The sequence below is a fragment of the Bombina bombina genome, chromosome 2 (assembly GCF_027579735.1).
Source record: "Bombina bombina isolate aBomBom1 chromosome 2, aBomBom1.pri, whole genome shotgun sequence".
NCBI lineage: Eukaryota > Metazoa > Chordata > Amphibia > Anura > Bombinatoridae > Bombina > Bombina bombina.
Genome location: NC_069500.1, coordinates 419,607,200 through 419,631,344, shown reverse-complemented (window position 1 = coordinate 419,631,344; position 24,145 = coordinate 419,607,200). Strand labels below are relative to the sequence as shown.

General features: G+C 39.2%; 1 protein-coding gene across 1 annotated transcript in view; it reads left to right on the top strand.

The window, feature by feature from the left end:
• Positions 1-24,145, top strand: part of PI4KA (phosphatidylinositol 4-kinase alpha) — a 442,522-nt gene that overhangs the window by 184,501 nt on the left and 233,876 nt on the right. Inside the window, 4 exon segments of the mRNA XM_053701959.1 lie at positions 18,713-18,821; positions 20,645-20,781; positions 22,684-22,817; positions 22,963-23,045. Of these exon segments, the coding sequence (XP_053557934.1) occupies positions 18,713-18,821; positions 20,645-20,781; positions 22,684-22,817; positions 22,963-23,045 (463 nt within the window).

Genomic DNA, 24,145 nt, shown 5'->3' with positions numbered 1-24,145 from the left:
TCTCCTTTCTACAAGAAGGTTTGGAGAAAGGATTATCTGCAAGTTCTCTGCTTTATCTGTCTTACTACGCAAAAGACTGGCAGCTGTGCCAGATGTTCAAACATTTGTTCAGGCTCTGGTTAGGATCAAGCCTGTTTACAGACCTTTGACTCCTCCCTGGAGTCTAAATCTAGTTCTTTCAGTTCTTCAAGGGGTTCCGTTTGAACCTTTACATTCCATAGATATTAAGTTACTATCTTGGAAAGTTTTGTTTTTGGTTGCTATTTCTTCTGCTAGAAGAGTTTCAGAGTTATCTGCTTTGCAGTGTTCTCCGCCTTATCTGGTGTTCCATGCAGATAAGGTGGTTTTGCGTACTAAGCCTGGTTTTCTTCCAAAGGTTGTTTCTAACAAGAATATTAACCAGGAGATAGTTGTACCTTCTTTATGTCCGAATCCAGTTTCAAAGAAGGAACGTTTGTTACACAATTTGGACATAGTCCGTGCTCTAAAATTCTATTTAGAGGCTACAAAGGATTTCAGACAAACATCTTCTTTGTTTGTTGTTTATTCTGGTAAAAGGAGAGGTCAAAAAGCGACTTCTACCTCTCTTTCCTTTTGGCTTAAAAGCATCATCCGATTGGCTTACGAGACTGCCGGACGGCAGCCTCCTGAAAGAATCACAGCTCACTCCACTAGGGCTGTGGCTTCCACATGGGCCTTCAAGAACGAGGCTTCTGTTGACCAGATATGTAAGGCAGCGACTTGGTCTTCACTGCACACTTTTGCCAAATTTTACAAATTTGATACTTTTGCTTCTTCGGAGGCTATTTTTGGGAGAAAGGTTTTGTAAGCCGTGGTGCCTTCCGTTTAGGTAACCTGATTTGCTCCCTCCCTTCATCCGTGTCCTAAAGCTTTGGTATTGGTTCCCACAAGTAAGGATGACGCCGTGGACCGGACACACCAATGTTGGAGAAAACAGAATTTATGCTTACCTGATAAATTACTTTCTCCAACGGTGTGTCCGGTCCACGGCCCGCCCTGGTTTTTTAATCAGGTCTAATGAATTATTTTCTTTAACTACAGTCACCACGGTACCATATGGTTTCTCCTATATTTTTCCTCCTGTCAGTCGGTCGAATGACTGGGGTGGGCGGAGCCTAGGAGGGACTTTGCTGGGACTCTTTGCCATTTCCTGTTGGGGAAGAGATATTCCAACAAGTAAGGATGACGCCGTAGACCGGACACACCGTTGGAGAAAGTAATTTATTAGGTAAGCATAAATTCTGTTTTTTCTCTATCAGAGGGCTATGCTGTTTGCATTTTTTTCCCATTCCTGAAACTGCCATATAAGGAAATTGATGTTTGCTTTATATGTTGTCTTTTTTCTCTTACATTTGCAAGATGTCTCAATCTGATCCTGTCTCAGAAATCACTGTTGGAACCCTGCTGTATGATAACAGTTCTACCAAAGCTAAGTGCATTTGTTGTAAACTTGTGGAGATTATATTTCCAGCTGTGGTTTGTAATAGTTGTCATGATAAACTTTTACATGCAGATAATGTGTCCATCAGTAATAGTACATTGCCTGTTGCTGTTCCTTCAACATCTAATGTACAAGATATACCTGTGAATCTAAAAGAATTAATTGTTGATTCTATTCAGAAGTCTTTGTCTGCCATCCCGCCTTCTAATAAACGTAAAAGGTCTTTTAAAACTTCCCATAAAGTTGATGAAATTTCAAATGACCTACAACATACTGAACTATCCTCCTCTGATGAGGATCTATCTGATTCAGAAGATCCTTCTTCAGATATTGACACTGACAAATCTACTTATTTATTTAAAATGGAGTATATTTGTTCCTTGTTAAAAGAAGTGTTGATTACATTGGATATTGAGGAAACTAGTCCTCTTGATATTAAAACTAGTAAACGTTTAAATTCTGTTTATAACCTCCTGTGGTTACTCCAGAGGTTTTTCCCGTTCCTGATGCTATTTCTGATATGATTTCTAAGGAATGGAATAGGCCTGGTACTTCTTTTATTCCTTCTTCAAGGTTTAAAAAAATGGTATCCTTTGCCAGCAGTTATATTGGAGTTTTGGGAAAAGATCCCCAAAGTTGATGGGGCTATCTCTACTCTTGCTAAACGTACTACTATTCCTATGGAAGATAGTACTTCTTTAAAAAGTTCCTTTAGATAGGAAACTTGAATCTTATCTAAGGAAAGCCTATTTATATTCGGGTCATCTTCTCAGGCCTGCTATTTCTTTGGCTGATGTTGCAGCTGCATCAACTTTTTGGTTGGAAAATTTAGCGCAACAAGAATTGGATTCTGATTTGTCTAGCATTGTTAGCTTGCTTCAACATGCTAATCATTTTATTTGTGATGCCATTTTTGATATCATCAAAATTGATGTTAAATCTATGTCTTTAGCTATTTTAGCTAGAAGAGCTTTGTGGCTTAAATCTTGGAATGCTGATATGATTTCTAAGTCCAGATTGCTATCTCTTTCTTTCCAATGTAATAACTTATTTGGTTCTCAGTTGGATTCAATAATTTTAACTGTCACTGGGGGATGGGAGTTTTTTTTGCCACAGGATAAAAGACCTAAGGGTAAATCTAAAGCTTCTAACCATTTTCGTTCCTTTCGACAAAATAAGGAACAAAAACCTAATCCTTCCCCCAAGGAATCTGTTTCCAATTGGAAACCTTCTTCAAATTGGAATAAATCCAAGCCATTTAAGAAACCAAAGCCAGCCCCCAAGTCCGCATGAAGGTGCAACCCTCATTCCAGCTCAGCTGGTAGGTTGCAGATTAAGATTTTTCAAGGTTGTTTTGACAAATTCTGTCCAAAATGAATGGATTCTGAGTATTGTCTCTCAGGGGTACCGATTAAGTTTCAGAGTAAGACCTCCTGTGAGAAGATATTTTCTCTCACGCATCCCAGCAAATCCTGTAAAGGCTCAGGCTTTCCTGAAGTGTGTTTCAGACCTGTAGTTTTCAGGGGTAATCATGCCAGTTCCGTTTCAGGAACAGGGTCTGGGGTTTTATTCAAATCTATTCATTGTCCCAAAGAAAGAAAATTCAGACCAGTTCTGTATCTGAAAATTTTGAATTTTTTTGTAAGAGTACCAACTTTCAAAATGGTGACTATAAGGACTATTCTGCTTTTTGTTCAGCAAGGGTATTATATGTCCACAATAGACTTACAGGATGCATATCTTCATATACCGATTCATCCAGATCATTATCAGTTTCTGAAATTCTTTTTTCTAGACAAACATTACCAATTTGTCGCTCTTCCTTTTGGCCTAGCGGCAGCTCCAAGAATCTTTTCAAAGGTTCTCGGTGCCCTACTCTCTGTAATCAGAGAACAGGGTATTGCAGTGTTTCCTTATTTTGACGATATCTTGGTACTAGCTCAGACTTTACATTCTGCAGAATCTTACATGAATCAACTAGTGTTGTTTCTTCGAAAAGATGGTTGGAGGATCAATTTACCAAAAAGTTATTTGATTCCTTAGACAAGGGTCACCTTTTTAGGTTTCCAGATAGATTCAGTGTCCATAACTCTGACTCTAACAGACAAGATACGTTTAAAATTGGTTGCAGCCTGTCGGAACCTTCAGTTTTAGTCATTCCCTTCAGTAGCTATGTGCATGAAAGTTTTTGGTCTCATTACTGCAGCATCGGACGCGATCCCCTTTGCTCATTTTCATATGAGACATCTGCTTTGTATGCTGAACCAATGGTGCAGGGATTATACAAGGATATCCCAATTAATATCCTTAAATCCCAAAGTTCGACTATCTCTGACTTGGTGGTTAGATCACCATCGTATAGTTCTAGGGGCCTCTTTTGTTCGTCCAACCTGGATTGTGATCACAACAGATGCAAGTCTTTCATGTTGGGGAGCTGTTTGGGGATCTCTGACAGCACAAGGGGTTTGGAAATTTCAAGAGGCGAGATTTACCAATCAATATTTTGGAACTCCGTATGATTTTCAGGGCTCTTCAGATTTTGGCCTCTGTTGAAGAGAGAACCGTTCATTTGTTTTCAGACAGACACTATCACAGCTGTAGCATATGTCATTCATCAGGGTGGGACTCACAGTCCCCAAGCTATGAAAGAAGTATCCCGGATACTTGCTTGGGCGGAATCCAGCTCCTGTCTAATTTCTGCGGTTTATATCCCAGGTATAGACATTTGGGAAGTGAATTATCTCAGCAGATTTTACATCCGGGGGAGTGGTCCCTCGATCCAGATGTGTTTTCTCAGGTTGTTCAGAAGTGGGGTCTTCCAGAAATATATCTGATGGCTTCTCATCTATACAAGAAACTTCCCAGGTACCTGTCCAGGTCCAGGAATCCTCAGGCGGAAGCAGTGGATGGGTTGACACTTCCTTGGTGTTATCAACCTGCTTATATTTTCCCGCCTTTAGTTCTTCTTCCAAGAGTGATCTCCAAAATCATCATTGAGCAATCGTTTGTGCTGCTGGTGGCCCCAGCATGGCCTCACAGGTTTTGGTATGCGGATCTTGTTCGGATGTCCAGTTGCCAACCTTGGCCACTTCCATTAAGGCCGGATCTTCTGTCTCAAGGTCCGTCTTTCCATCAGGATCTCAAATCATTAAATTTGAAGGTATGGAAATTGAACGCTTAGTTCTTAGTCATAGAGTTTTCTCTGACTCAGTGATTAATACTATGTTGCAGGCTCGTAAATCTGTTTCTAGAAAGATTTATTATCGAGTTTGGAAGACTTACATTTCATGGTGTTCCTCTCATAAATTATCTTGGCATTCTTTTAGAATTCCTAGAATTTTACAATTTCTTCAGGATGGTTTGGATAAGGGTTTGTCTGCAAGTTCCTTGAAGGGACAAATCTCTGCTCTTTCTATTTTATTTCACAGAAAGATTGCTAAGCTTCCTGATATTCACTTTTTCTCTTATATTGGTGTGTCCGGTCCACGGCTTCATCCTTACTTGTGGGAATATTCTCTTCCCTAACAGGAAATGGCAAAGAGAGCACAGCAAAAGCTGCCCATATAGTCCCCCCCCCTCTGGCTCCGCCCCCCAGTCATTCTCTTTGCCGCTCTGAACAAGTAGCATCTCCACGAGGATGGTAAAAGAGTATGTGGTGTTAGTTGTAGTTTTTTATTCTTCTATCAAGAGTTTGTTATTTTAAAATAGTGCCGGTTTGTACTATTTACTCTAAAACAGAAAGTGATGAAGAGTTCTGTTTAAAGAAGAGTATGATTTTAGCAGCAGTAACTAAAATCAATTGCTGTTCCCACGCAGGACTGTTGAGCCCAGAGAACTTCATTTGGGGGGAACAGTTTGCAGACTTTTCTGCTCAAGGTATGACTAGTCCATTTTCTAACAAGACATAGTAATGCTAGAAGACTGTCATTTTCCCTTTTTGGGATCGGTAAGCCATTTTCTTAGACTCATAACAGAATGAAGGCTTATTAATGGGCTATATACTGGTTGACACTATTGTGGGCTAAATCGATTGATTTATACAATATTTATATGTCTTTTGGAGTGTTTTGGAACTTGAAAACACTTTGGGAACGTTTTTTAATCGCCTGGCAGTCGTTTAGACACCTATTCTAGTCAGGAAGGGCCTTTCACTCTAGTATGCAGAGGGAGGAGGCCTCATTTTCACTCCTTTATTGCGCAGTTACTTCTGGAAGCAGTGCATGCAGCTTCATGTGAGAGGGTCCGGTGGCCATAAAAAACGATTCTGGAAGGCTTATTTCTGTGGCGAATATCCCCTAAGGAAAGGTGAAGCCGCAGCAAAGGCTGTGGCTGGGACTGTAGTGGGTTTAAGCTGGTAAATTGATCAAATAGCTCCGGTTTGCTCATTTAAGGGGTTACAAACTTGAAATGTGGTGTGCAATACTTTCAAAGCATTAAGACACTAGGGTGCAAATTTGGTAAGGATCGGATATTTCCTTCATAGTTTTTCACACATTCAGAAATAAAGTGTGCTCTGTTTAACATTTAAAGAGACAGTAACGGTTTTATTGCATTAATAGCCTGTATAAGCCTGTCTAACATGTCTGTACCTTCAGATAGAACATGTTCTGTATGTATGGAGGCCAAGGTGGTCCCCCCTTTAAATGTATGTGAGAATTGTGCCTTGGTGTCCAAACAAAGTAAGGACAGTACTGTCACATTTAACAAGGTTGCCCAAGATGATTCCTCAAATGAAGGTAGTGGGGGTAGTTCACCATCCTCTCCTTCTGTGTCAACACCAGTTATGCCCGCGCAGGCGACACCTAGTACATCTAGCGCGCCAATGCTTGTTACTATGCAACAATTAACAGCAGTAATGGATAATTCTATAGATAATATTTTATCCAAAATGCCAGCATTTCAAAGAAAGCGTGATTGCTCAGTTTTAAATACAGCGTATGAGCAAGGGTGCGCTGACGATAATTTATCTGTCATACCCTCACACCAGTCAGAATTGGCAGTGAGGGAGGGTCTGTCGGAGGGAGAAATTTCTGATTCAGGAAAAGTTTCTCAACAGGCAGAACCTAATATTGTGACGTTTAAATTTAAGTTAGAACATCTCCGCGCCCTGCTTAAGGAGGTGCTAACTACTCTGGACGATTGTGACTCTTTGGTCATTCCAGAAAAATTGTGCAAAATGGACAAATTCCTAGAGGTCCCTGTGCACCCTGATGCCTTTCCGATACCCAAAATCGTGGCGGACATAGTGACTAAGGAGTGGGAGAAACCAGGCATACCTTTTGTCCCACCTCTTATATTTAAGAAAATGTTCCCCATTGTCGACCCAACGAGGGACGCATGGCAAACAGTCCCTAAGGTTGAGGGGGCAGTTTCTACGTTGGCCAAACGCACGACTATTCCCATTGAGGACAGTTGGGCTTTCAAAGATCCTATGGATAAAAAATTGGAGGGTTTGCTTAAAAAGATATTTGTTCAGCAAGGTTTCCTCCTCCAACCAATTTCGTGCATTATTCCTGTCACAACGGCGGCGTGTTTTTGGTTAGAAGAACTAGAAAATTTGCTCAATAAGGAGACTCCATATGAGGAAGTCATGGACAGAATTCACGCACTTAAGTTAGCTAATTCCTTTATTTTAGATGCCGCTTTGCAATTGGCGAAGTTAGCGGTGAAAAATTCAGGTTTTGCAATTGTGGCGCGCAGAGCGCTCTGGCTAAAGTCTTGGTCGGCGGATGGGTCTTCCAAGACAAAATTGCTTAATATTCCTTTCAAAGGTAAGACCCTTTTTGGGCCAGAATTGAAGGAGATTATTTCAGACATCACTGGGGGAAAGGGCCATGCCCTCCCACAGGATAGGCCCTTTAAGGCTAAGAATAAATCTAATTTTCGTTCCTTTCGCAACTTCAGGAACGGACCGTCTCCTAACTCTGCAGCCTCTAGACAAGAGGGTAACGCTTCCTAGGCTAAGCCAGCATGGAAACCAATGCAAGGCTGGAAAAAGGGTAAACAGGCCAAGAAGCCTGCTGCTGCTACCAAGACAGCATGAAGGGGTAGCCCCCGATCCGAGACCGGATCTAGTAGGGGGCAGACTTTCTCTCTTTGCTCAGGCTTGGGCAAGAGATGTTCCGGATCCCTGGGCACTAGAAATAGTCTCTCAGGGTTATCTTCTAGAATTCAAGGAACGTCCTCCAAGGGGAAGGTTTCACATGTCTCGCTTATCTTCAGACCAGATAAAGAGACAGGCATTCTTACATTGCGTAGGAGATCTATTAAAGATGGGAGTGATACACCCAGTTCCAACAGTGGAACAAGGTCAGGGGTTTTACTCAAACCTGTTTGTAGTTCCCAAAAAAGAGGGAACTTTCAGACCAATTCTGGATTTAAAAATTCTAAACAAATTCCTCAGAGTTCCATCGTTCAAAATGGAAACCATTCGAACGATTTTACCAACAATCCAGGAGGGTCAATACATGACTACCGTGGACTTAAAGGATGCGTACCTACATATTCCTATCCACAAAGATCATCATCAGTTCCTAAGGTTCGCCTTTCTGGACAAACATTACCAGTTCGTGGCTCTTCCGTTCGGTTTAGCCACTGCTCCCAGAATTTTCACAAAGGTGCTAGGGTCCCTTCTAGCGGTTCTAAGACCGAGGGGCATTGCAGTGGCACCTTACCTAGACGACATCCTAATCCAAGCGTCGTCCCTTTCCAGATCAAGGGCTCATACAGACATTGTATTAGCTTTTCTCAGGTCTCACGGGTGGAAGGTGAACGTGGAAAAGAGTTCCCTGTCCCCGTCTACAAGAGTTCCTTTTCTGGGAACAATTATAGATTCTGTAGAAATTAAGATTTTTCTGACAGAGGTCAGAAAATCAAAGCTTCTAAAGACTTGTCAAGTTCTTCAATCTATTCCTCAGCCTTCCATAGCTCAGTGCATGGAAGTAATAGGTCTAATGGTTGCAGCAACTGACGTGGTTCCTTTTGCTCGAATTCATCTAAGACCATTGCAACTGTGCATGCTCAGACAGTGGAATGGGGATTATGCAGACTTGTCTCCCCAGATTCAAGTAGACCAGTTAACCAGAGACTCACTCCGTTGGTGGTTGACTCAGGATCACCTGTCTCAGGGAATGAGTTTCCGCAGACCAGAGTGGGTCATTGTCACGACCGACGCCAGTCTATTAGGCTGGGGCGCGGTCTGGGACTCCCTGAAAGCTCAGGGTCTATGGTCTCGGGAAGAGTCTCTTCTCCCGATAAACATCTTGGAACTGAGAGCGATATTCAATGCACTCCGGGCTTGGCCTCAACTAGCGAAGGCCGGATTCATAAGATTCCAGTCGGACAACATGACGACTGTAGCTTACATCAATCATCAGGGAGGAACAAAGAGTTCCTTGGCGATGAGAGAGGTATCCAAGATCATCAAATGGGCGGAGGATCACTCCTGCCATCTATCTGCAATTCACATCCCAGGAGTAGACAACTGGGAGGCGGATTATTTGAGTCGTCAGACTTTCCATCCGAGGGAGTGGGAACTCCACCCGGAGGTCTTTTTCCAGTTAACTCAATTATGGAGCATTCCAGACATGGATCTGATGGCGTCTTGTCAGAACTTCAAGGTTCCTCGCTACGGGTCCAGATCCAGGGATCCCAAGGCGACTCTAGTGGATGCATTAGTGGCGCCTTGGTCGTTCAACCTAGCTTATGTGTTTCCACCGTTTCCTCTCCTTCCCAGGCTCGTAGCCAGGATCAAACAGGAGAAGGCCTCTGTGATTCTGATAGCTCCGGCGTGGCCACGCAGGACTTGGTATGCAGACAAGGTGAATATGTCATCGGCTCCACCATGGAAGCTACCTTTGAGACAGGATCTTCTAGTACAAGGTCCATTCGAACATCCAAATCTAGTCTCTCTGCAGCTGACTGTTTGGAAATTGAACGCTTGATTTTATCTAAGCGTGGGTTTTCAGACTCCGTTATAGATACTCTGGTCCAAGCCAGAAAACCTGTGACTAGGAAAATTTACCATAAAATATGGAAAAAATATATCTGTTGGTGTGAATCCAAGGGATTCTCTTGGAGTAAAATTAAAATTCCTAAGATTCTTTCCTTTCTCCAAGAGGGTTTGGATAAAGGGTTGTCAGCGAGTTCTTTAAAAGGACAGATATCTGCTTTGTCTGTTTTGTTACACAGAGGCCTGGCAGCAGTGCCAGATGTACAAGCTTTTGTACAGGCCTTAGTCAGAATCAAGCCTGTTTACAGACCCATGACTCCTCCATGGAGTCTCAATTTAGTTCTTTCAGTTCTTCAAGGGGTTCCGTTTGAACCTTTACATTCCATTGATATTAAGTTACTATCTTGGAAAGTTCTGTTTTTGGTTGCTATTTCTTCTGCTAGAAGAGTTTCTGAATTGTCTGCTTTGCAGTGTGATCCACCCTATCTGGTATTCCATGCAGATAAGGTTGTTTTGCGTACCAAACCTGGTTTTCTTCCAAAAGTGGTTTCCTACCGGAATATTAATCAGGAAATAGTTGTTCCTTCTCTGTGTCCGAATCCAGTTTCGAAGAAGGAACGTTTGTTACACAATTTAGATGTGGTCCGTGCTTTAAAATTCTATTTAGATGCAACAAAGGATTTCAGACAGACTTCATCTTTGTTTGTCATTTATTCTGGTAAGAGGAGAGGACAGAAAGCTACTGCTACCTCTCTTTCCTTTTGGCTGAAAAGCATCATCCGATTGGCTTATGAGACTGCCGGACGGCAGCCTCCTGAACGAATTACAGCTCATTCTACTAGAGCTGTGGCTTCCACATGGGCTTTCAAGAACGAGGCTTCTGTTGATCAGATATGTAAGGCAGCGACTTGGTCTTCTCTGCACACTTTTGCCAAATTTTACAAATTCGATACTTATGCTTCTTCGGACGCTATTTTTGGGAGAAAGGTTTTGCAAGCCGTGGTGCCTTCCGTTTAGGTAACCTGACTTGTTCCCTCCCTTCTTCCGTGTCCTAAAGCTTTGGTATTGGTTCCCACAAGTAAGGATGAAGCCGTGGACCGGACACACCAATGTAGGAGAAAACAGAATTTATGCTTACATGATAAATTTCTTTCTCCTACGGTGTGTCCGGTCCACGGCCCACCCTGGCTTTTTAGTCAGGTTTCAAATTTTTTCTTTCTATACACTACAGTCACCACGGCACCCTATGGTTTCTCCTTTTTCTCCTAACCGTCGGTCGAATGACTGGGGGGCGGAGCCAGAGGGGGGGCTATATGGGCAGCTTTTGCTGTGCTCTCTTTGCCATTTCCTGTTAGGGAAGAGAATGTTCCCACAAGTTAGGATGAAGCCGTGGACCGGACACACCGTAGGAGAAAGAAATTTATCAGGTAAGCATAAATTCTGTTTTTTTTTTCAGGCTTTGGTTCATATCAAGTATGTCATTAAATCAATCTCTCCTCATTGGAGGCTTAATTTGGTTCTGAAGGCTTTACAGGCTCTTCCATTTGAGCCTATGCATTATTTGGACATTTAACTACTTTCTTGGAAAGTGGTGTTTCTTTTGGCCATCTCTTCTGCTAGAAGAGTTTATGAATTATCTGCTCTCTTGTGAATCTCCTTTTCTGATTTTTCATCAGGATAGGGCAGTTTTGTGGACTTAATTAAAATTCTTACCTAAGGTTGTGAATTCTGACAACATTAATAGAGAAATTGTTGTCCCTTCCTTGTGTCCTAAGCCTAAGAATTATTTGGAGAGATCTTTACATTCTTTGGATGTGGTAAGAGCTCTGAAATAATATTATGTTGAAGCTACTAAAAATTTCAGGAAGACTTCTAGTCTATTTGTTATCTTTTCTGGTCCTAGGAAAGGACAGAAGGCTTCTGCTGTTTCCTTGGCATCGTGGTTAAAGCTTTTGATTCTTCAAGCTTATTTGGAGTCGTGTCAAGCCCCGCCTCAGGAATTACAGCTCATTCTACTAGATCTGTCTCAACTTCGTGGATTTTTAGGAATTAAGCTTCAGTTGATCAGGTTTGCAAAGCAGCAACTTGGTCTTCTTTGCATACATTTACTAAATTCTACCATTTTGATGTATTTGCTTCTTCAGAAGCTGTTTTTGGTAGAAAAGTTCTTCAGGCAGCTGTTTGTTTGATTCTTCTGCTTATATTTTAAGTTTTTTCCTTTTATTTATGAGAATAAACTTATATTTTGGGTTGTGGATTATTGTTTTTATTTTATCCCTCCCTCTCTAGTGACTCTTGCGTGGAGTTCCACATCTTGGGTATTGCTATCCCATACGTCACTAGCTCATGGACTCTTGCCAATTACATGAAAGAAAACATAATTTATGTAAGAACTTACCTGATAAATTAATTTCTTTCATATTGGCAAGAGTCCATGAGGTACCACCCTTTTTATGGTGGTTATGATTTTTTTGTATAAAGCATAATTATTTCCAAATTCCTTTGTTGATGCTTTTTACTCCTTTCTTTATCACCCCACTACTTGGCTATTCGTTAAACTGAATTGTGGGTGTGGTGAGGGGTGTATTTATAGGCATTTTGAGGTTTGGGAAACTTTGCCCCTCCTGGTAGGATTGTATATCCCATACATCACTAGCTCATGGACTCTTGCCAATATGAAATAAATGAATTTATCAGGTAAGTTCTTACATAACAGATAGACAAAACATAGAAAATCTTCCCAGTGCGGCTCAAGGTGCGTGGTGTATGGGGAGGGAATCCCAAGTTCAATCGGTAGTTAGGTTAGAATGAAGCAGAACGTCTAACAGACACTAACACGTAGTTTAGGCTTGTACTCACAGTCGTATGTCATGGAGGCTTTAGTAGCAAAGTAACAAGGTCTACGGTATAGCATATATGGTAACAGCTAAAACCGGAATGGTGCACAACTCGCCACGCTGCTCCTGAATCCTTTTACCGGATGCTCGCTTACTCGTGCCTCTCACCGGACCTTGCTCTCCTTGCTTGTAAAAGTGATTGCCTGCTCCCCAGCATCTGAAAAGAGATGTGCCGCTCCAACACGACTGCAACGCTGTCTTGCTGCACGCCTTCACAGTATTTTTCCGGTCTGTGACGTAATCAGTCCTTTCAGCCAATGGGATTCCCTCCTACGTCTCCGGAGCCCCAAAGCACCGCCATGATCACCTGTGTGCCGAGATTCCAACCCGGTAAACTTCTCCAAAATGTAATAGCGCACAAATAACCGGGTGAGTCTCGAGGCACAGTTCTGTATAAATCTTCAAGCTTTATTCTAAAACCTTAAGAAAAACATTTTCTTAAAACAGGATTGGGTTCATAAGAACAATAAGCTGGATTGTCTTACGCGTTTCGGCTAAGTTCAAGCCTTACTCATAGACATACTTTATGCAAATGAACACAGGGCTTAAATAGCCCTGCGTCTAATGCAATTGTAAAGCCCCAGCTGGGAATAATTAACCCCTTAGTGACCAGAGCACTTTTCCATTTTCTGTCCGTTTGGGACCAAGGCTATTTTTACATTTCTGCGGTGTTTGTGTTTAGCTGAAATTTTCCTCTTCCTCATTTACTGTACCCACACATATTATATACCATTTTTCTCGCCATGGACTTTCTAAAAATACCATTATTTTCATCATATCTTATCATTTACTATAAAAAAAATTATAAAATATGAGGAAAAATGGAAAAAAACACACTTTTTCTAACTTTGAACCCCAAAATCTGTTACATATCTACACCCACCAAAAAACACCCATGCTAAATAGTTTCTAAATTTTGTCCTGAGTTTAGAAATACCAAATGTTAACATGTTCTTTGCTTTTTTTGTAACTTATAGGGCCATAAATACAAGTAGCACTTTGCTATTTTCAAACCATTTTTTTTCAAAATTAGCGCTAGTTACATTGGGACACTGATATCTTTCAGGAATCCCTGAATATCCATTGACATGTATATATTTTTTTTTAGAAGACAACCCAAAGTATTGATCTAGGCCCATTTTGGTATATTTCATGCCACCATTTCACCGCCAAATGTGATCAAATACAAAAAATCGTTCACTTTTTCACAATTTTTTTCACAAACTTTCAGTTTCTCACTGAAATTATTTACAAACTGCTTGTGCAATTATGGCATAAATGGTTGTAAATTCTTCTCTGGGATCCCCTTTGTTCAGAAATATTAGACATATATGGCTTTGGCATTGCTTTTTGGTAATTAGAAGGCTGCTAAATGCCACTGCGCACCACACGTGTATTATGCCCAGCAGTGAAGGGGTTAATTAGGGAGCATGTAGGGAGCTTCTAGGGTTAATTTTAGCTTTAGTGTAGTGTTGTAGACAACCCCAAGAATTGATCTAGGCCCATTTTGGTATATTTCATGCCACCATTTCACCGCCAAATGCGATCAAATTAAAAAAAAAGTTAAATTTTTCACAATTTTAGGTTTCTCACTGAAATCATTTACAAACAGCTTGTGCAATTATGGCACAAATGGTTGTAAATGCTTCTCTGGGATCCCCTTTGTTCAGAAATAGCAGACATATATGACTTTGGCGTTGCTTTTTGGTAATTAGAATGCTGCTAAATGGCGCTGCGCATCACACGTGTATTATGGCTAGCAGTGAAGGGGTTAATTAGGTAGCTTGTAGGGAGCTTGCAGGGTTAATTTTAGCTTTAGTGTAAAGATCAGCCTCCCACCTGAATCATCAGACCCCCTGATCCCTCCCAAACATCTCTCTTCCCTCCCCTACCCCACAAATGTCCCCGCCATCTTAAGTACTGGCAGAAACTCTGCCAGTACTAAAATAAAAGGAAAATTTTGGCTTTTTTGTGCATTTTTTTTTTGCATATTTACATATGCTTCTGTGTAGGATCCCCCTTAGCCCCCAACATCACTGATCCCCCACCAAACAGCTCTCTAACCCTCCCCCTCTGACTTAATGTGCGCCATCTTGGGTACTGGCAGCTGTCTGCCAGTACCCATTTTAGTGAATAATATGCATTTTTTTTATTAAAAAATGTCCCTTTTCTGTAGTGTAGCTTCCCCCCCCCAATACCAACCCCCCACCCCTCCAGATCCCTTAGATGCTTTGGTAAAAAATGATTTCATTTTATTTGACAATATAATACTTATAAAAAATTTTCTGTAGTGTAGCGGTTCCCACCCGCTCCCGCCCCGTGCACGCGCCCGCCCGCCACCCCCCGTGCACGCGCGCCCGTGCGCGCCCCCGAAGGATCCGCCCCCCATCCCGCCCCCCTCCACCTTCCAGATCTCACCGATGGCCGCCCACCCGCCTCCCAAGTCGGCTCCCACCCACCAACGCTACCGGCCATCGATGTCCGGTGCAGAGAGGGCCACAGAGTGGCTCTCTCTGCATCGGATGGCCAAGGGGGGTTATTGCAGGATGCCTCCATATCGAGGCATCACTGCAATAACCGGAAAGCAGCTGGAAGCGAGCAGGATCGCTTCCAGCTGCTTTCCAGACCAAGGACGTACGCCACACGTCCTCGGTCATTAAGTGTATTTTTTTAGAGGACGTGTGGCGTACGTCCTTGGTCGTTAAGGGGTTAAGGAAAAAAGAACATAACATTGTATAAAGATTGAAATGAATACAGTATGGTAATAACTAACAATTGATATACGAGTATATGATATATATTAAAAATTATGACCGATTATTAATACACAGGGGTAGTCATTAGGGGAAAAAGGAAACACTTGATAGTCATATCAGTATACAGCCTATTAATTATACACCAGAACTGGAGTGCCAGATCAAATATTAAAGGGCCACATATTACCATTCCATTTGTAAGCTCAAAAAGACCATCTAATACTCACAAGAGTTTGCTTAGTTATATATTATTTCTGTCTATTGACAACTTACTGGTGGTGTGTAGTTTACTACAGGCTAGGCTTATTTATAAATCAAATGCCCTTCAGTTCATATTTGTTTACTGGAGCGTAACCTCAGTCATCATTAACACAACAAATTTACTTAAATAGTTAATGGGTCACACTTAGTAGATCCATTAAGGTGAGCTGACATTATATGTAACTGAGTGTATATGTTGGGATGAAGATTATAAAAAGAGGGGATAAAGATATTAATTAATGAAACATTAATGAGGAATATATAGAATTTTGTCACTGTAATATTAAGCTTAAATTAGACTTTTTTTTTTCAGGGACCAGTTCAGTATTACAACATAAACTATATCACTAGACATTAAAAGTAAGTTATGAACTTACTTGCATTGCCAGAAATTAATAATGTCTCCTTCAATGTTAAAACCTTCTGGTCTCCTTGTCTTTAGTTGAAAGATCCAGTAAGCTTCTTGATAAAGGAGCTTACTAGTAGTATCGCCCCCTCTGTCTGGAGCTCTAACCTGCTCTATTATCTGCCATTAAAAGCTATTTACATTCTTGCAATGCCTTCAAATAAAATGCCTTGCTAGATCAGAACATTCAACCGCATTATCAATATTGTTCAAATGCTCGCAAATTCATGTGCGTGCCTCCCTAGAAAAACATCCTACATATTGCTTCTTGCAAAGTGTACAGTCCACCATGTAAATAACATTATGAGTACGACAGTTTGTGCAATTTTTAAGAAGATACACTTTCTGTGTAACCATAGATTGGAAATTTTGGGTCACTCTAGTACACCCACAGGCAATGCATTTGTTGAAGTGGCATTTGTAATGACCTCTCTCACATGTAGCCAGCTGCTAGCACTGGGTTGTTTTCTAAGCATGCTAGGTGACAATATATTCCCTAAGGTACATCCTCTCTTTGCCACATAGTTGCACCCAGATAGAAACATAGATATTGACGGCAGATAAGAGCCATAGGCCCAGCAAGACTGCCCGACCTTACCGAACAGTATAAACTTATCTAGTTCGTAGGATAGCCCTATGCTTGTCCCATGCATTTTTAAAGTCCCCCACAGTGTTTGTTGCTACTACCTCTTGAGGAAGTTTATTCCATAAATCAATCACTCTTTCTGTAAAGAAGTGCTTCCTCAAATTACTCCTGAATCTACTACCCTTTAGCTTGAGCTCATGACCCCTTGTTCTTGAATTTTCCATTTTATGTAAAATACCCACAGCCTCAGTTTTACTAAACCCTTTAATGTACAAAATCTTGATTGATTGAACAAAATCTTTCTAACTGTCCTCTGCCGTTAATATAAGGAGATGCTTGCCTATAATACCACACATTTCCCTATACTGGGGTCTATAATCTTTCTAACTGTCCTCTGCCGTTAATATAAGGAGATGCTTGCCTATAATACCACACATTTCCCTATACTGGGGTCTATAAGTAGTTATAAAAAGTGGTTTAGAGTTGTCAAAAGTGTTACCTCTCTGGGTTTTGGTATTATTTAGTAACATTTGGGATCTGTCCATACGTATGACCTCTAACAGGGCTCTGTTGACAACTTTTTTAGAATATCCTCTTTCCAATAATTGGATCTTGAGTATATCGCTATTCTTCTCAAAATCTGACTCATTGGTGCAGTTTCGTTTTATACGTATAAACTGCCCCTTAGCTACCCCAAACACAGTATGTCTGGGATGGTTGCTGTTTGTGTATAAAATTGTGTTTGATGAGATAGGTTTGCGATATAGACTGGTCGTAACCTGGCCTGTATCTATATTGCCTGTTAAGGTTAAATCTAAGTATGTTGTTTGGAATAAATTAGATTGGGAAGTGAATTATAATCCCACTTCATTATAATTAATCAATGACACAAAGTCAGATTTTTCCTCCTCAGTCATCTATGTACCTTTTATATGTTTTGATACAAGCTCTATATGGGTTTCTTTCACCATAGACGTGGGACCGCTCCCACCAAGCCATAAAGATGTTCTCATATGAAGGTGCAAATTTGGCACCGATAGCGGTCCCACGCCTTTGGAGAAAGTATTCACCCTCAAACTTAAAATTGTGATGAGAGTACTTGACTTCCTTTTGAATCACAACTAAGTCCTTAAGGGGTTCATCATAATTACTTAATTGATCCAGAAGGCATCTAACTGCTTCAAGCCCCAGGCTGTGTGGTATTGCAGAATAAAGGCCAATCACATCAATTGTTAACCAAGAGCAATCCTTGTCCCACACAACCTATGTGAGGCAGTTGAAAAGGTGCTTAGTGTCTCTCAGATAGGACGGGATCTGAAGGACAATAGGCTGGAGGAGGGAATCAACCCAACTTGAGAGTTGCTCGAAAAGGGAGCCTATACCCGAGACTATGGGTCTCCCCTTCACCACCTCCAAGGACTTGTGTACCTTCGGGAGGTGGTGAAAGCTAGGTACCACCGGGTTAGAGACATATAAAAAATCAATAGTGTCTTGATCCAAAACTCCCTCCTCCAGACCATCGTCCAGCAGACTCCATAGCTTTCTCTTAAATAACTCTGTGGGATCTGAATTTAAAGTTTGATACACATTCTCATCGTATAGTTGCCTATGTGCTAATATATGACTACACCTCATGTTAATGCTATACATTCTATGGAGGTAAAAAATCAAGGTATGCCATAAGGTTCCCTTCACTATTCTATCAGCCCGCAGCAATTTCATCAGGAATATATTTTCCTTCTTTTATAATTTCAGAGCATACAATTTTAAATCACTTCCAAATTTACTTATATTATCTAATTTGCTTTGTTCTCTTGGTAACCCTTCTTGAAAACCATACGTATGTAGCCTCTGGAGTAGCCATTGCTATACTGGGAGCTAGCTGCTGAATGATGAGTTCAGCTCGCTCCCAGTAGTGCATTACAGTTTCTTCAACAAGGCATACCGAGAGAACAAAGCAAATTTGGTAATAGAAATACATTGGAAACTTGTTTTTTTAAATTGTATGCTCTATCTGATTCATAAAATAAAGAAATTGTGTTATGTCCCTATAATGCTTAGATGGTTCCCTAAAACAAACCCATGTTTTAGTTTGACATTGTCCTTATAATACATATAATATTTGTAATCAAAACAGCAGATTTCCTAGGTAGATAAGCAGTTAGAAGAAAGGTGCAGAGTGTATATTACAGAGAAACATATCCTAGTACAGTAGCTGAGATTTAAATAGTTTATCACCATGTTGATTTGAAAGAAACCATATTTAGATTTAAATACCTTTTAGTAAATATCTGTCTCTGAATATTAACGCGTAATCCCTTTTAGACCTTGTAGTTTGTTTTGGTTTTTTTCTCGTTTCTAATCAAACCATTCCACTTGTGTTCCCTCACTAGCTCACCAGAAGATTACCACCAATCAAAGAAGCTAAGCCACGGCTTCAGAAACTCTTCAGAGATTTTTGGCTATACTCTGTTCTTATGGGTTTTGCAGTGGAAGGTTCAGGTAAATCACAATTTATACATACACTATGTTAATATGTGTTGTAAATTTTTTATCTATATTTATATGTTTATCATTTTAAGAGAGGCTTAAAATTAGAATCCACATGGATGTATTTCAGTTTTGAATAGAAGTTTTTTTGTAATATACGTGTACTAGCAAAAATGCTTCTAATAAAAGCTATAGCCGTTCCAAAGTGTATTTAAGTATGCACCGTGCACCAGCATTTTAAACACAGTACTTACTCAGAGAACCTAAGGTGCTTGTACCATCTGGTAATTGCTCAATTTGTTAATTGCTGACATGATACAAGCCTCACTGGTGCTCTGAGCAGCTGCAGTATTTAAAATGCTGGTGCACTGAGAATATCTAACTATGCTTCACATGCCCGTTCTGAGAAAAATGTTAACACTAAAATAGTGATAACTTTTACTAGAAGCAGTTTTACCAATTCATGTATATTGCAAATATGTTTCTATTTAAAAATGTAATTTAGGAATGTCCCTTTAATGGTCCAGCTTATATCAGGGTATTCCTACGATGGGTTAGGGAACTAACAACATTTTATTTCACTTATATGTCTAACAAATATTATTTAATAAAAATATTGTAACTGTACATTTTAATTGTATTTTTGTAACTGTATTTTTTAATTGTATTTTTGTAACTGTACTTTTTAATTGTATTTTTGTAACTGTATTTTTTTAATTGTATTTTTGTAACTGTATTTTTTAATTGTATTTTTGTAACTGTATTTTTTTAATTGTATTTTTGTAACTGTATTTTTTAATTGTATTTTTGTAACTGTATTTTTTTAATTGTATTTTTGTAACTGTACTTTTTAATTGTATTTTTGTAACTGTATTTTTTTAATTGTATTTTTGTAACTGTATTTTTTAATTGTATTTTTGTAACTGTACTTTTTAATTGTATTTTTGATGTGTTTTGTGCAACTTTTTAGTTAACCAGAGCTCTGAAGTCGAGCTATCCCGACGCGCGTTAAATTCAATTGATCTCGAGCTAACACATTTACTTTCAACTTGTAATCTGTGCGCTTCTTCCGACACGTGTAAAGAGCCGCAATAAACCCCTTATCGCTCGTGCAACACCAGCAGGGCGTCACGTAGTCTAGCTCTATATGTGTAAAATAGTTCTATAAATTAAAGTGATATTGCAATTTTTTAAAACCAAAAACTGTCATGTATATGAAAGAGCAACATTTGAACATTTTACAAATTTATATTTTTGTTTCCTTTAAAAACGTTAAACAAAAGATGTTAACATTTTAAACTAATACAACAGTATGAGTTGTGTACTTTGTGCTAATGCATCTCTAATGATGCAGTCCAACAAGGCAATATTTTATTTAATACGGGAACATGCATTAAAAGATAAAGGGAAACCCCCCCCAAAAAAACAATGAAACAAAGCATAGAAATAATGTCCCTTTAAAATGAATAAGTACATATCCAGTGGTTGCTGATTTATATATATATATATATGTGTGTGTGTGTGTTTCCATGTAAAGTTAGCACTCTAGCATGACTTCTTAGAGCCTGAGTCATAAATGTGTCTAGGCGTACAAAAAATACTCTTTTCTCTCCTTTTCAAACTTTTACATTTATTGGTTCCAATGTTTCGACCCCAACCTGGGCCTTGACAAATAAATGTAAAAACTTTGAAAAGGAGAGAAGTCTTTTTTGTACGTATATATATAAATATATATTATTTTTTTAATTTGTTTAATTTCAAGCTTTATGGGCATCACTGTTTGTTTTCCTGTGCTTTGAAGACTGCTTACAACTCTCTCTTCCTTTGTTCTACAGGACTGTGGCCTGAGGAGTGGTATGAAGGTGTCTGTGAAATTGCCACCAAGTCACCTTTGTTAACATTTCCAAGCAAGGAACCCCTACGCTCTGTTCTTCAGTACAACTCAGCCATGAAAAATGACACTGTGACATCGGTGAGAAATTTTCTATGGGATTGACTTTTAATAGTATATCTAAGTAACTTTATCATAAAAGCTACCATATGCTACTAAGAAAAGCAAGTGAGCAGTTATAAACCAAATGTGAAAACCTCTGAGAATTACCGCTATGAATGCTGTTTTCCAGCTCTATGTTTATTACTGTATATTTTTGTCCTGTTCCTCAATTTTGAAAGTTACAGTAGCCATCTATAGAGATTTCTCTCACGTGTTTAATGACAGCACATTGTAGTAGTAAGTGCTAGAGTTTTTATCTATAACCGTTGTGGGGAATGTAGTGTTCAAAACTGGTCCTTTCCATCTACAGCATCATTCCCACCATACTCTGATGAAATGTTTATCTAATTATGTAAAGAATGAGAGACAAAACTGAGTTTATTCTTCTACTGTTATGCCGTTATGTGTCACCATGTAATATGAAGTGAGTTAAATCCGTCACTAAATACCTTGTTTTTCTTGCAATATAACAAAGAAACCGGTTCCCAGGTTTATCCCATAATATATCAAACTGCCGGACCAGGACACAATTTTATTTATCCTCCATCTTCTCTATCATTCTTCATTATGATTACTTTCCATCCTCATTTATTGCTACCCCCCCTCAACATTTCCATATTCGCTATTCTGCTTATTCACATTTTCTGTTCTTTCTCTGTTATTATAAATCCCCTACATCTACCCTGTTGTATTTTTAAAACATTGTGTTTTTAGATGATATATAACATACAATAATTATGCACAGAGAATCTAATGTGCCATCACTGCCATATGCTAGTTTATGGGAACAAGTTCAGTCATCAGTTGTTTGATTTTGTAAAATTCTTTTAAGGACATAAATCTACCAGGCTTTATTACTGAATAAACTATATTAATAAAGCCCATAACTTTGGCTTCCAAAAGCCTATTCGTCCCAGGGTGTGTGAAATATTGGTAAATGATGGTCCTTGCGTTATTGTTTGCCGTTTTGTAAAATTATTGCGTGATAGAAAATGAATTGTGATGCCAAGAAGATAACATTTCTAACATGGATGAATTAACATTATACATCATGCTCAGACTTTTTATTCTCATAGATTTTCAAAGCAGGCCTGAGCTCCAATGTCCATAACATCATTACACTCTATGGAGAATTGTTATGCTACCACCAGTTTCTAGACTTTACCACCTCAATGGAAACTAGGCCAGAGTAGAAGCCGTGATAGGTCTGCCAAATAAACTAATATTGAGCTTAAGATTCAGCTTCAATCTAGCACCACAAGGCCTACAATGTACTATGGTTTCTTGTATATGATAAAAACGCAGATTCTTTTAATCCCTAACCGTTTTTTAATTAAATCAATAGTAATATTTATCTTTTAATTCAATTACTCTGAGACCTTAAATTGTATTTTACATTCCTTTAAATAATACTATTTCTTCGAACTTTTCAGTTTTAAAAACATATTTACCTTGAAAAATGCTAACCTATAAAGGACCACTAAACACAGTAGAATAGTATAATCAATAAATGCAAAACAAAAAGACAATGCAAAAACTCTTAGTTTGAATTTCAAATGAGTAGTAGATTTTTTTTTGACAAATGTCAGTTAGTTACATTTTCCTTCCTAATGCATCACATGACAGCCATTGGTTGTCTGAGTTGGTGCCTCAAAGTGTGCAAATATATTATCTAGATAATGGAAGTGAATTGGAAAGTTGCTTAAAATTGTGTGCTTTATCTGAATCATAAAAGTTTAATCTTAACTTGGCTGTCCCTTTAAGTAAATTGCAAACATCGATTATAAAGCTTTTACCATCATGTACTATATAGACATATTTATGTAAATAGAACATTCTGGCACATTAAGCTTTGTGAAAATGGTCTAATTCCCTCTGCAGGCGGAACTGAATGAGCTGCGTAGTACAATCATCAACTTACTGGATCCGGCACCAGAAGTGTCTGCACTCATCAACAAGCTAGACTTTGCCATGTCAACCTATCTACTTTCTGTGTATCGTTTGGAACACATGAGGTACAGAGAAGCTGTGAGCGTGCAAATTATGGGCTGTGTTCTTACTCTAATACAAGCTCTGCAGACTGAGCACATATTAATAGCTGTTGTTTGTAGTGCACTGTCACTTGTGTACTCATCTAGTGAGTCTAAATGTTTTTCCTAGGGTTCTGCACTCTACTGATAAAGATCGGTTCCAGGTCATGTTCTTTTACTTTGAGGATAAAGCCATACAGAAGGATAAATCAGGTAAACTGAGATCTGATCCTGTGCTGTTTTAGATGACGATATCTGTTGGGAGATGTTAATTAGTAGTACCATAGATAAAAAATCTTTTTTACTGTGGTTTGTCACTCACATTACTTATCAGCCTTTATTTTACTTTTTTATATCTGTGCTATCCAAGGTGGATTTGATTTAAATAAAATCACTTTAAATCACTAGTTAGTAAGACTCAATTTAAATTGTGGTTTAATACAGAACGACTCATTCTTGCTGGTTGTTATAATCTTAATATTTACAACTAGATGCATGTTTCATTTGTAGAATAAGAACTTTTCAGTTTTGTTTTACAGTTACATCAGAAAATTACTGATTTGGTTATATACCATTAGAAATACATAGTTCACCTAACAGTCAACTCATAATTCTCAATCTATTTTTAATAGGTTAATTATTCAATTTGGACAACTGCTGTACTTTATTGGAAGGAGAAAAATAATAATTACCTTAAAAGGATAGGAAAGTCAAAATTAAACTTGCATGCTTCAGATAGAAAATATACTGTAGTCACTTTGAAATTATCTTCTATTTTCAAATGTGCTTCGTTCTCTTGGTATCCATTGTTGAAAAATAATATGCACATATCCTACACTAGTGGGAGCTAGCTGTTTGTCTCTTGTGATTGGCTAACTAGATGTGTTCAGCTAGCTGCCAGTAGTGCAATGCTTTTCCTTCAGCAAAGGATAACAAGATAATGAAACACATTTGATAATAGAACTAAATTTGAAAGTTGTTTAAAATTGTGTGTTCTATCTGAATCATGAAAGAAAAAAATGGGGTTTCCTGTCCCTTTAATAATAAGAACAACTGAAATGTATTAAACTAAGCAATAACATATAGCATATGTATTTCTTTCATGTTATTGGCAAGAGTCCATGAGCTAGTGACGTATGGGATATACATTCCTACCAGGGGGTGCAAAGTGTCCCAAACCTCAAAATACCTATAAATACACCCTCCACCACACCCACAATTCAGTTTTACAAACTTTGCCTCCTATGGAGGTGGTGAAGTAAGTTTGTGCTAGATTCTACGTTGATATGCGCTTCTCAGCATGCTGAAGCCCG